This window comes from Mytilus edulis, chromosome 1 (genome assembly GCF_963676685.1).
Source record: "Mytilus edulis chromosome 1, xbMytEdul2.2, whole genome shotgun sequence".
NCBI lineage: Eukaryota > Metazoa > Mollusca > Bivalvia > Mytilida > Mytilidae > Mytilus > Mytilus edulis.
The window spans coordinates 44,740,335-44,753,939 of record NC_092344.1 but is presented as its reverse complement, the minus strand read 5'-3'; the positions used below and the strand labels follow the sequence as shown (position 1 = coordinate 44,753,939).

The following is a 13,605-nucleotide window of genomic DNA, read 5'->3' as shown; positions in this document are numbered from 1 at the left end:
ATCTATAAATTTCATGAATTGTTGTTTTTTATAATTTTGTATAAATTAATCTTTTATGCCGGTATTTATTCTCATTTTCTCTCATAGGTTGATGTTAAAATATATCCACACTCTTGATTGTACAAGTCTATGTTGGAATGTCTCTAGCGTAAAAGATATATTGTAAATACCCTTGCAGCAGAAAAAGAATCTTTAAGGTTGATGCAGGAATATATTTTGTATATATAAAAATAACATTTAATAAACTCTAGTCATTTAAAATTACAAGATCGCAATTATTCGTAATGCATCAGGTACCAGTGGTGTTTCACAATTTATCTTTATAAGACTACATAAACTACAAAGAAATAGGTAGCAGTTGCTTTTTCTATAAATGTCAGCATTGTATAACAGCCCAAAAATATATATGGTCAGAAGGATGACTAAAATGCAGATAAAAAACATTTTTTTTAAGCTTTATGAAAAAGGCAATTTCTTATGGCTCCTACATACAGAGATCTACATATTTTCTATAATTTGTAAAATATTAATTTAAATTTCTGAATTTTTCAAACACAACTGCATCAGCTTTTGGTTAAAATAAGTTCCAATCCTGTATCATCCAATCAGGAGCAGCACATGATTATATTCTGAGTATCAGTTGTCTTAAAAAACTTGCCAGTAAAATGTTAACAAATGATTTGACTCTTGTAATAGAAAAAAATACTTATTTATACTGAAGAAATCATATTTATTTTCGGAAATGACATCTCCTTTCTCCCAAATATAGATTTAGTGAACTAGAATTAAACAACTTTTATGAAATTTTTTTGAATCATGGGAATAAACTTTTAAATTCTGACCTAAATGTGCACACCACTTCACACATTTAAAACTTATTATGTTAAGCTTAATCCTCAAAATTGTTATCAAGATATGATCAAGTACTCTATAAAACATTCTTTTTCTTGTACTTCCTCCTTTCCTTCCTTCCGCAATCATATGCTACTTAACAAATAAATACTGCGTTCATTGTAAAAAATAAAAATACAATTGCAATCATTAAAATAACTTCCACAATAGTGCCTAACAACGATTTTGTGAGGTAGACGAAATTGAATTAAATTAATCGTAGTAACTTTTGGTGTCAGATCGGAAATATTTTGACTTTATTTAACGACTATTTTAGTTTGGAATTAGTTGTAGTTAATATTTTCCGATGCGACTGAAAAACTTTTTTTTTGTTGTTGTTAAGAACTAAAAATTAAAAAGGGGAGAAAGATATCGGAGGGAGAGCCAAACTTATAGATCGAATATTATCTGACAACACCATGACTAACAAAGAAAAAGATAAACAGACAGATAATAGGAAACACCATACAAAACTAAAGACTGAACAACACGAACCACGCCAAAAACTGAGGGTGATCTCAGGTGTACCGGGAGGTTAAGCTGATCCTGCTTCACATGTGGCACTGGTCGTGTTGCTCATGTTATTACATGTAATTAATTGTACCTGGCGTAGCCGTGCGTAAAATATATTTGGACATTTCTCTCCGAAAACTGACTTGTTTTATGGGGAAAAACGTCCTATATGTAAACTTTCCTTTTTTTCTCATAAATAATGTATCTACTGTGTCTTTGAAAAATTCTGTGAAAATATAAGAAGTTGCAATTTTTACCTTTCATACCTTTACTTTTATTGATAAAACATAATATGGCCAGCGTCCAGTTTGAAGGTCATTTAAGTTACTGTACATATTTATGCACGTTCTGATTTAATCAATAAACATGTTTGAAAAGCATAGACAGTATAAATGTAAACTAAACATTACTTAATCCAATCAAGTTGCGTACAATAAAAATGACCGGTCCACATCATAATAAGTAATAGGGTTAAACTTGGTAGGGAGAAAATGACAGATATTTTTAGATAATTTTTTTCAATAACGAATACAAATTTGTCAGTCAAAAGTTTTGCTGTAATTTCATAAACATGTCGTTCTGTATTGGTATAGTTTTGGGTCTTTCATTTTTGTACATAAAACAATAGAGTCTACATTATTATTGATTTTATACAGAAAATCCGCCCTTTTAAAACATTATATGTTTCACAAATAATAAAGTGGTATAGTGGTATGGTCAAAAGAATGCTTGATTCGCTCGTGTATGTAACAATGTTTTAGATTTTAACGAGAGAAATTTATGTATTACTGAAAAATTATTACACCAGGGTTTTCGATATCAAACTAGTCAAAACATTTACTAAATTTTATCATCGGTATAAGGACATCATTCGTAAATATAGCTCAACATGCAGACTTCTTAAACGTTCAGGTATTTCACATCCATTTTTTTATGGAAATATCCTTTATAAAGGACAAAGGTGTCAGTATTCACCTCAAAAACTAACAAAACCTTTGAATAGACTTATTAAGAAGGGATATAGTTACGATACTGTTGTCAGGTCATTAAAGATTGCATATTTTGGCGTTAATATTGATTCATTTATAGGGTCTTTGCATCGGAACTAAACACATTTATTCAAAAACCAGTTGTTGGCATGACACGGGTTATGTTCTTCTCATACATGTTATGATGGTATGATACTAAACCCCTAACGGGAAGGATTGTGCCTGATGTTCATATGATGAAATCATAATCTTTCAGTCAGCGTAATTGAACTCTGGAGCTGGCATGTCAGTTAACTGCTAGTAGTCTGTTGTTATTTGTGTATTATTGTCATTTTGTTTATTTTCTTTGGTTACATCTTCTGACATCAGACTCGGACTTCTCTTGGACTGAATTTTAATGTGCGTATTGTTATGCGTTTACTTTTCTACATTGGCTAGAGGTATAGGGGAGGGTTGAGATCTCACAAACATGTTTAACCCCGCCGCATTTTTGCGCCTGTCCCAAGTCAGGAGCCTCTGGTCTTTGTTAGTCTTGTATTATTTTAATTTTAGTTTCTTGTGTACAATTTAGAAATTAGTATGGCGTTCATTATCACTGAACTAGTATATATTTGTTAAGGGGCCAGCTGAAGGACGCCTCCGGGTGCGGGAATTTCTCGCTACATTGAAGACCTGTTGATGACCTTCTGCTGTTGCTTTTTCTATGGTCGGGTTGTTGTTTCTTTGGCACATTCCCCATTTCCATTCTCAATTTAATTTGAAATGAACAGTGCTATAGAAAACATCAAATTCCCTTAAAAAATGTTATCACACACTTTAGTAACAGGAAACATCCAGGAAAAGAGGCCTAAAGACTTATTAGATCATATAAAACTATGTTATACCCAAACTTTACCACTTGAACAAGTATTAAACACACACCATACCTAGACGCCATTTAGACTTGTTTGCAAATCAAACATGTAACATTGGAATTGCTTGTATTCCATTTAAAAACCTAGGAAAACACAGAACTATACAGTTTGGTTGATGATCCTTTTTTAATTGCTGAATAATCACACATGGTTGACAAAATACACTTTGTTTGGACTCTTCGGAATTGCTGACTCGTTAGAAAATATACCACGTTACCTTTATTATGCTTCCATCTCAAATTTATCATCTTATAATATTATACTTCCAATATCGTGTTTAAAACCTGAGATTTCTATTAAAGGAATTTTCAGTCTATGTATGCAATCAAATTAACTTTTCATGACCTGTTACAAGTATAATTTTAAAGACAGTTTCTATGAAAAAATACTAAAAAAGGAAAAGCTGAGAACTACTTAGGCAACTTGTACTGCACTAGTACAGGCTGAAATAGTAGACCTTATTCCTACTACAAATGTGTACAAAACATATACTGTGTTGGAAGATGACCAATTTCTTTTATTTCCTAGTGAAATAATTCCAAAAGAGTTGACAATTTTGTAAGAAGGAAAACAAATTTCGGAGAGTTTATACTACAGGATACATCTTTGGTTTAAAGTAAGTCAAATGGAAGATGGCCCCAAGAATACCTACCAATCTCTGACTCGTTAGATACAGATTTCTATGGTCAAAGTCATAGAATGTATCCTGGTTAATAGGACTTCCCTCGTCTATGACCAGCTCTCGGTCATATTCTCTTGCTCTCGTCTTGCTCTCTATCACGATCTACAAAATGAAAAAAATATTAATAAGTGCATTACCATTTAACATCCTTTTTAACAAAAATATTTATAAGTGCATTGCCATTTAACTTCCTTTTCAACAAAAATATAAACTAGTGCATTGCCAGTTAACATCCTTGTCATGTAAAATAGAAATAAGTCATTTTACAAACCCATCAATGCGTGCTTCATGTTTTTATTGTTCCTGGTTCTGATTTTCTTTAAAAATAGAATAAACAAAAGGAAATATGTTTAAAATTTTGCAACAACTATTAAATCCTTGCAAATCTTTATTTCTTTACAGAGTTAAAAGAAAACAATCGAAAAAAAATCAAAATCATTTGATTATTTTTATGAGATTATTGAACTATACATCCTTTTTGCATACTTTCAAATGCTATCAATAGACAGTACAGACTTAAATATATCTGAATAAAATGCTATAGATGCAATAGGATTTTAAATACAAATTCTATACTTATATTTCACTAGTTACTCTCTTCAAAATGTTACAATTAAATTTGGTTTAATTTTGTTTATATTATAAACTCGCACCACTAAAAGAAAACTTGTACCTCGGTAAAATTTAACAAAAACGTTCCAACTGATTAATGTATTCCTCACATTCAACATGTTCAAAAGTCTTACTTTCCTGGTCGAAAGCAGTTAAAACACCACTAAGATCATTCAAATGCATATACTCTAAAACACTTACTATCGGTAATACTGACATTGACTGATATTAATATTTCAGGTCCTATGCCTGTTTGATTATTATATAACAGTCTGTTAATCACTTTAGATAAGTTTTTGATTAAAACATTGCAAAAACTTCATTATTTACACACAACAGACTTATTGGTCTTCATTGTTTCAAGTCAATTCTACTATCTTTTTTTATAAATTGATGATACACGTCCTGTCTTTGTTTATTTCGTTTATTCTCCGTTCAAATACATGTTATCCAATACTTAAACCAGGTTTTCCTCTTTTGTATTCAAGAATTTGGTATAAAAGGACTTCTTGGTTTCATCAATTACTGGGAGATTTAGCATTGATGAATTATTTAAATAGATTAAGGCGATCATATCATATCATCAAATCTTTTTTATAATATTCTTCTGGTTTTCTTATCAAGGTCTTCTAAATAATCCGTCATTGATTGTCTATCAATATTAAGGAACTTATATAAATTACAATAAAAATCTGTCAAATATATTTTTGTATGAATATTTAGACACACAAAAATCGGAAAACATTTCTGTATTTTATATTTTTAATAGTTCAAGTTTGCAATGGTATTAGTTAACATTATTACAAGTTGTCTTTTAGTGGTATGGGTTGACATGATACAAGTTTGCAATGGTAGGAGTTTTTGCTTAAAAATAATAAAAGCTCTGGCACAGACGGGCTATCTGCTGAGTATTACATTTTTTTCTAGATTGACATCATTAGAAATCTATTAATACTTCTTCGAGACCGGAACCTTCTCAGTAGACCAAAGACGGGGTATTCTGACTCTTTTCCCAATAAAGATAAAGAGGATAAAGACAGAAAACTCTTGTCGAACTGGCGTCCTTTTCCTCTTTTAAATTTTGATTACATATTATTAGCCAAAGTTATTGCGGGAAGAATGAAAAAATTTCTTCCAAACTTATAGATCCGGTCCAGACGGGATATATGGCTGGTAGATACATTGGTGAAAATTTACGGCTCATTGCTGATATTATATTGTTTAATACCTGAACGAATTATCCAGGTCTTATATTACTAGTCGATTTTGGAAAAGCGTGTGATACACTAGTCTTGAAATTTTATTAAAAAAACATTGGTTTGTTTTCATTTTGGTTCCGGAAATGGGACTCAACTTTATACTCAAATATTTCTAGTCTTTTCGTTAATAATGGATTTAGTTCTATTCCATTCAAATTGAGAAAGGTGTTCGACAAGGATGTCATTTGTCTCCTTTTCTTTTTATTTTGGCCGTTGAACTGCTGGCAATAAGTATTCGTAAGAAAAATCAGATATCTGGAATTAAAAAAATGGGAACACTGAAATAAAAATTTCAGTTTGCTGATGATATTACTTGTTTTTTGTCCACGCAAATTTCATTTGATTCTTTTAACGATTTTGATAAGTGTTTAGGGTTAAAAGTATTTTTTTCCAAAACCGAAGCATATGGATGGGAAGAAATAAATTTAACAAAGAAGGTTCCCTTCCCATTAAATGGACAGATGGTTTTTGAACCTTGGGGTAAAATTTGTTGTTTTTTAAGAAATGGTTTGTTCTAATTTATATACATGCATAGACAAAATGGAATCAGTAATAAAAATATGGACGATCAGAAACCTTTCCTTGATTGCTAAAATTGTCATGTGAACCCTGTTTGACAGACATGTAGGCGTTACAAGGAACCTCTTTAACAAATAGTTATCCTATTAATCATAAAAAGTGAAAAATTTACTTGACATAAACTTTTCAAGCAGTTACTGTATCATGAAAATGAGGTCAAGGGCAATGGACACATGCATGACAGACAGAAACCTTGTAAAATAAGGTATCTTCATACACTAGGTATGAAGTATCAAGGTCTTCTATCTTCTGAAATTTAAAGCTTAATAAAATAATTTATGCTGCCGCTGGACAGCAATATCTATGTCCCACATGCAGTTGCACGCGAGAAAAATTCAGAAGAACAGTCATCTTTTTAATTGGGAATTGTGATTTATTTAAATTAAAGGGTCATGATGAGGTCTTTTGAAACCTACTCCTATCAATTGTGAAAGTATTTTTCTACCAAATAAATCAAATTGTATCATTTAAAATTTGGAATGATATATGAAATATAAAACACAAAACTACTAAGAATGCTACCTTTTTCATGTGTCCATTTGATGTACCAAGGAAAGCTACAGTGAAGTTAGAAGTTGTGGTAAGTGTCACGGAAGTCAAAGCAGTATTTTCGAAGACAATGGCAGGTTGCACATGAGCACCAATCACTCCAGATACTCTTCCTCCATAATAAGTTTTCGTGGTAGTGCACAGTGTAGGTCCACTTCCTATTATTGATCCCTTTTTTCAAAAATTCAAAAAACAATTTGAGTACACATATTAAACAACTTCCTATGATACAGGGTAAAACATTTTTCCCCATGTCACCCACTTTTCTTTTCCTAAAAGACTTCAATGGCTCATAAAATACTCTTCGGATTTTAATTGTCAATTTAAAATTGCAGATTTTCACCTGACTGCTTCCTTCAACTATCTTAAAATATTGCATCTAATTCAGATATCTCATTCAGACAAAAAAAACACTGAGATTGCGAGTTCAATTTCAACACATGACGTGTCCAATTTAGTGTTTGATAAGAATTGTCAGTAGAAAGTTTTCTCCCGGCTTTTTTTTTAGCTTCCTCTGCAAATAAAAAATGACTTCCACAAAATAGCACAACAGTGTTGAAAGTGGCATTTAACACCATTCAATCCAATCCATACATAAAATTGCAATCAAATATATATGATTTAAAAATAACCCAAGTCGACTCACTATTATACAGCCATTTTCAAGTATTCAGTTAAAGAAAGATTAAATTGCAAAAGATAATAAAATTCACCAAATAGTTTTACATGATAAAAGTTTCATAAAATCTGTCAAGAACTGTACATGTGAGAGTGATGACTGGACCGACTAATGTTCAGAAGGACGTAGGCGTCGTCCCCCGCAATTCTTTGCGCAGGGGGCAATTATCTCTCTTTTTCATATTCATAAATACATTAGCCTCAGAATCACAGAGCGAATGCTCGATCGCTGTATCTAGATTTTCTCATTGTTGAAGTCCATACGACAACCTATAATTGCTTTATATATGTTAGTTGTCTAATTGGCAATCGTACCACATCCCTCAAATTATCATGTTTATATAAATGTAAAGGATAATTTGTAGGTGGACAAGTATGGAGAAAATGATTAGAAATAGTAGGTCTAGTGAAAACTGTTCTTATATAGATATAGGAAGATGTGGTATGAGTGCCAATGAGACAACTCTCCATCCAAGTAACAATTTATAAAAATAAACCATTATAGGTCAAGGTACGGCCTTCAACACGGAGCTTTTGCTCACACCTTATGCATATTTGATTTGAGATTAAAATTGCAACATTCTTACTTCAGCAGGATAGGTGCAGACACAACAAGACAAATTTCCACTTAATAGAAGGATAATGGATAGCAATCAAATCCCACAAATAAATGAAAGACACGAGTTAACATTAATTTGGACAAATGAAATGTTTTTGAAAAGATGAAAACAAATAAAACAACATTTTCGAACCCTTTACAGAAATTTAACGAAGATACATTTCTGTCCCCATATCTAGAATAAGCTGTTAACAACTTGCATTGAGGAGAAAAGTTTTATAAAAGATATTTAGAACATTAGGATCATCACTAATAAAAAAGGTCCAGTAACCCTTTACACAATATTTGATTTAGTAATACTCTTTCTTATTTATCTATAAATCATGCTTAACAAGATTTAAAGGAATATTATCATGATTATCAGAAATAAACAACTATGTAAATTCAAATGTTAAATAATTCGCCTATCAAATCATTGCTATTAAGGCTGCATTAAAATTTACAGGTTTTGCTGCATGTTGCTGTTCCTTTGCTTTTGAAATTTGTGTGTGCATGTTTTGTGATTTTGTATGATGAATTGATTTACCAAATTCTACTGATTATGACACTGAATGTCTAGAGGTTTAATTCATACAAAAGGTTGTATACAAACCTGATGTCTACAAGTAGCACCATCGTCAAAATGTTGTCCTTTCATTGCTTCATTTCCTTTCTGACATTCTTTTAAATTAAACTCCATTTTCTTTTGTATTTCATCAATTGTGTATATGCAAACTGCAGAATCTGTTTTTTCGCTATGCTTATTTTCAAACACAGCAACAAGAATTTCACTGTTAACTTTAAGTTGAGTTCGTAAATTACGACCAGGTATGATAGTTTTTCCAGCACGCACTATATTATAACATGTAGTACTAGTATTTCCACAAGTGAGGGGTATATCAATATATGAATAAAAAAGAGCATCTCTATTGCAGTTTAGAGATATCCTAGACTGTGAGGGTTTAGGACTTGCATTGGTTTCACAGTTTTGAATTAAATCAGATGGCTGATAGGATAAAAAATATGTATATTCCTTAATTGAAAAAACTGATACATAATCAATTATATATTTACTGATTTTATCATAAAATATTTTGAGAGCAGAAGGAGGCTTCTGTTCAATAAATGAGGCTTCCTTATACAAGGAAAAGGCACTATCATCACTAGTAAGTTTTCTCATACTGAGAGCAGGTATATCTCTACGTATTATTAAAAACACATTCTTATTATATTCATCCTCACAGTGAAGACTGATTGGGTAAGATGCTCCAATGAATAAGATATTTTCGTTCAGATTTTGCTTTACAATCAAACCCACAGTTGAATCACTTTTTGAATTAGCTACAAGTTTTGTATGCATTCTCATAGACAATTTCTTGCTTATATTTTGTAAGTCCCTAAATTCACAAAAACCTTGATATATACTTCCACATACAACAAGACGATCATTTCCATTTGTTTTGGATTCAATGAGTAAAATTTTGTTGTAATTATCGGTCAATTCTTTCGTCTTTCCATCACAAGCAGATCCAGTACACAAGTGATTATCGGGTTCAGGGCCTGTAACGAGTTGTTGTTGAAGTTCCAATGATTTACTCAACTTGAAAATACGATTGACAGCACCAACGTAAAACATATTCGTGGCGTTGTCATGAACAAAGTGGGTGATGGATCCATTCAAACCATTTTCATCCTTTAGAATTTGTTTTTCGACTTTATAAGATGACATTGCGTTAACTACATATATAACACTTACTAAGAATAAAAGCAGTTTTTCCATTGTCACTTCATATATATCTATTGCTTTCGAGGGCTTACATCAGTCGTCATGGTTCAACAGGTTATTTTCAAAATTACTTCTGTCACAAGTACACAAAGTCAGTATGATTCTTTATCTAAAATATTAGCCAGGATCATTAATTTTCAATGTTTACTATAGAATCAGGGTTGATTTATCCTTCCAATTGATTGACAAGAGAATCTCCAAACACCCTTAACTTCTCCTTACCCTCCCATGTCATAAGTCTTCAATTGTTTTCTTTCTAAAATGCATTTCTTTTTTTATTTCAAATCTCAATATTTTTCATTTCTCCTACTTTGCTCTTTTTTCCAACCTCCTCTTACTAAAATTTGTATCCCTCCTTAAAGATTCATTGTGTACTATGAAAGATTGAAGATTTAAATAAAAGGCATTCTCAACAATTCGGTAAATATGACTTATCGTAATGAAGTTAATATTCCACTCTCTTTTTATCAAAATCGACAGTCCTTTTTAAATAATATACAATATGTTTCTTCATTTCAGATATTTAAGTATTATAAAAACAAGGAATAGCGTTGATTGATTAAACAAGTACGAATTGTTGCGTGCGAATGGTTTGTTTTTAAATGAATCAACGCTTATCTTATGTTTCTCTAACTTAAACTATTGTTCTGGTGTCGTTTCAATATTAAAACCTTTTCTAAATAAGAAGGTATTGTAAGTGAGTGTAAAGTATTGTAAAATAAGGGCGAAATATACCAGAGGAACAGTCAAACTCATAAATCGAAAATAAACTGACAAAGCCATGGCTAAAAATGGAAAAGACAAACAGACATAATAGTACTCAAGAAACAACATATAAAACTAATGACTGAGCAACATGAAACCCACCAAAAACTGGAGGCGATCTCAGGTGCTCCGGAAGGATAAGCAGATCCTGCTCCACATGACACCCATCGAGTTGCTCTTGAAATTTCAAACCCGGTAAATGTAAGTGAGTTTAAATTACCACTTCGTCATGTTGAACGATGCGTTCATAAGTCAAACTTTGTAATTTATTCGATAAAGAAATACAAATAAAACATTCCGTGTCTAATTTTTCAGTAAAACAGAGATTACTTTTGTTAAATTCAAACTGATTTGAGTACTTTATGACATTTAAATGATTATGTATCTGAATAGTATTCATAATTTACAAAATAAGACAGATTCTTATATATTTCTTAGTGTATATATAATGAAAATGTTACCGAAATTTCTAGATAATGACGAACTTTCATTGGGTTTTGCGAATAAACATGTGTAAAGATATAAAGTAAAACACATGAAATCATACTATATTTAAACAAGAAAATACAAAAGTGTACAAATTCAATGTAATCCTTTTCTTTTTAAATACGTGAAAAAGATAATTTTAATTGAAAAAATGGATAATCTTGAGATTATAACTAAAATCTTTGTAGTTTTTAAATTAATTCCATAAGTAAACAGAAATCAATAAATTCAAACTTGATAAAATTAGGCACACAAGGAAAACCATTGAGTACATAAATGTGGGATTTTTTACAGCGACAGACCTACGATGCGTTGATTATAGAAAAAGAAACCACGTTAAATAAATAGCCTGACTCCCCGGCAGTGGTTTAAATAGTATAAACTCAATGTTATGATTTGAAAATGATAATCGCATGCACAGTCAGGCACAAACTTGCAACTTCTCGTCCAACCAAATTAATATAATTTGCTTTCTAAGTTACATATACATATCATTCCCGTGTACTATGTAACAACTACATGCATGAATAGAAGAAGATGTGGTATGAGTGCCATTGAGACAACTCTCTCACCCAAGTCACAATTTGCAAAAGTAAACCACTATACGTCAAAGTACGGTCTACAACACAGAGCCATGACTCACATCAAACAGCAAGCTTTAAAGGGCTCCAAAATAACATGACAACAATGATAAGATTTCAGTGTATCGCAATCAAGATATTCAAAACAAAACAAAAAATGCTACTAGCTATTTGGGAATAAAAAAATAAGAATAACAGATATGGTCTTTAACACCTTGATTAGAATCCAACACTTGCATAAAATCGTGGCAATTACCGAGTACACAAAGATGTAAACTAGAGGCTCTTAGAAGCCTGTGTGTCGCTCACCTGATAATTTTTTTTACAATTAATGCATGAAATAATGCAACCATTATACTATTTCTTAAATTTTAGAGATAAACGCAAAAAGCTGCATTTTATCCACTATGTTCAATTTTTAGCCATGATAGCTATGTTGGTTGGCATGCAGTATCATAAGACACAATTTTAAACAAGATACCTAATGACAATTGTGGCCAACTTTTCTTAAATTTGTCTTAGTAGTTTCAGTGGAGAATATTTTTGACAAAATTTGTTTAGGAGCCAGCTGAAGGACTCCTCTGTGTGCGGGAGTTTCTCGCTGCATTCAAGACCCACTGTAGGCCTTCGGCTGTTGTCTGCTCCATGGTCAGGTTGTTGTCTCTTTGGCACATACTTCATTTCCATTTTCAATTTTATCTTGTTTCTGATATGTGTCAATAATAATTTAAATTTAACATCTAGTAGAAATCTTATCATAAAACTAATCAAAGTAACCATGTTGTGATTGTCATGGTGAATTGAGTTCGATTTTACATAGGGTTTATTTGTGACCATAAAAGGATGTCACAGTTTGTATCAAGTCAATAAAACAAAGTGTTGATTAAAGACCGTAATTAATAACAGACAATACCATCTTTTACTCATATTGGAAAATGTCTTTTAGCTAAGACTTTGCATTTACGTTTTTCTTTAGCAAACTTTATTATGTATTTAAATGAAAAATTTCATAACATTGCCTACCTTACATGTTGTAGAATTATTATTGAGAAATGTTTATTAGTATGTTGTCCATGTCATCTCAGTATTACAGGATGTCACTTATCCTCACTTGTTAATTTTAGTATGCGTAATTCTATATTCAGGTCATTAAGTATACTGGTGGGAAGTACAATACACAAAAACAAAAGATTTATTTTGGCATAATTTAACGTTGTATGCTACGGTGATAAGATACGTATTATGAACACCGGTATACTACTGTTGCCTTAATTTTGATATGATATGATATTAAAGATAAGCGAGAAGTAGTAGGTATATCTTTTGGTCACCAAATGCGAAACTTCAAAAGCAAACCTGTTCTTGTATTCGTATGTACCACATGTAATGCAAATCCCCGTAACAATCTGTCTACATTCCATTGAATTTTAAAAAACTTAATAAATAACACATGTCGTTTACTAAATGACATTTTTGCTGTAAATAATAAAGAATTGTCTAATCATACTTCAAACATTAACCACGGTAACTTACTTTCAATAAACGTAATATTAACGGCAATTGTTGTTCTTTTCTAGTTTTGAATATATCAGTTTCATAGACGATAATAAATCAAATGTGCAAGATATAGGAAACAAATTTTGCACTTTTGGGCTGATGTAGGTCCCTTTTGTCGGTGTGTATATTTCCCAACTTGATAGCTATGCTCGTGTCCTTATAGGCG

General features: G+C 31.4%; 1 protein-coding gene across 3 annotated transcripts in view; it reads right to left on the bottom strand.

The window, feature by feature from the left end:
* LOC139512731 (plexin-A4-like) overlaps positions 1-13,009 on the bottom strand; it is a 57,736-nt gene extending 44,727 nt beyond the window's left edge. For 2 of the 3 annotated variants that reach the window (XM_071300600.1, XM_071300605.1), the window contains exons 1-4: positions 12,906-13,009; positions 8,878-10,159; positions 6,962-7,159; positions 3,960-4,091 (exon numbers count right to left, since the gene is read on the bottom strand). In XM_071300600.1, coding sequence (XP_071156701.1) covers positions 3,960-4,091; positions 6,962-7,159; positions 8,878-10,044 — 1,497 coding nt within the window. In that variant the 5' untranslated portion in view covers positions 10,045-10,159; positions 12,906-13,009. The remainder of the gene's footprint in view (positions 1-3,959; positions 4,092-6,961; positions 7,160-8,877; positions 10,160-12,905) is intronic. The other variant, XM_071300614.1, reaches the window with a different exon arrangement.
* Between the last annotated feature and the right edge of the window lie 596 nt (positions 13,010-13,605).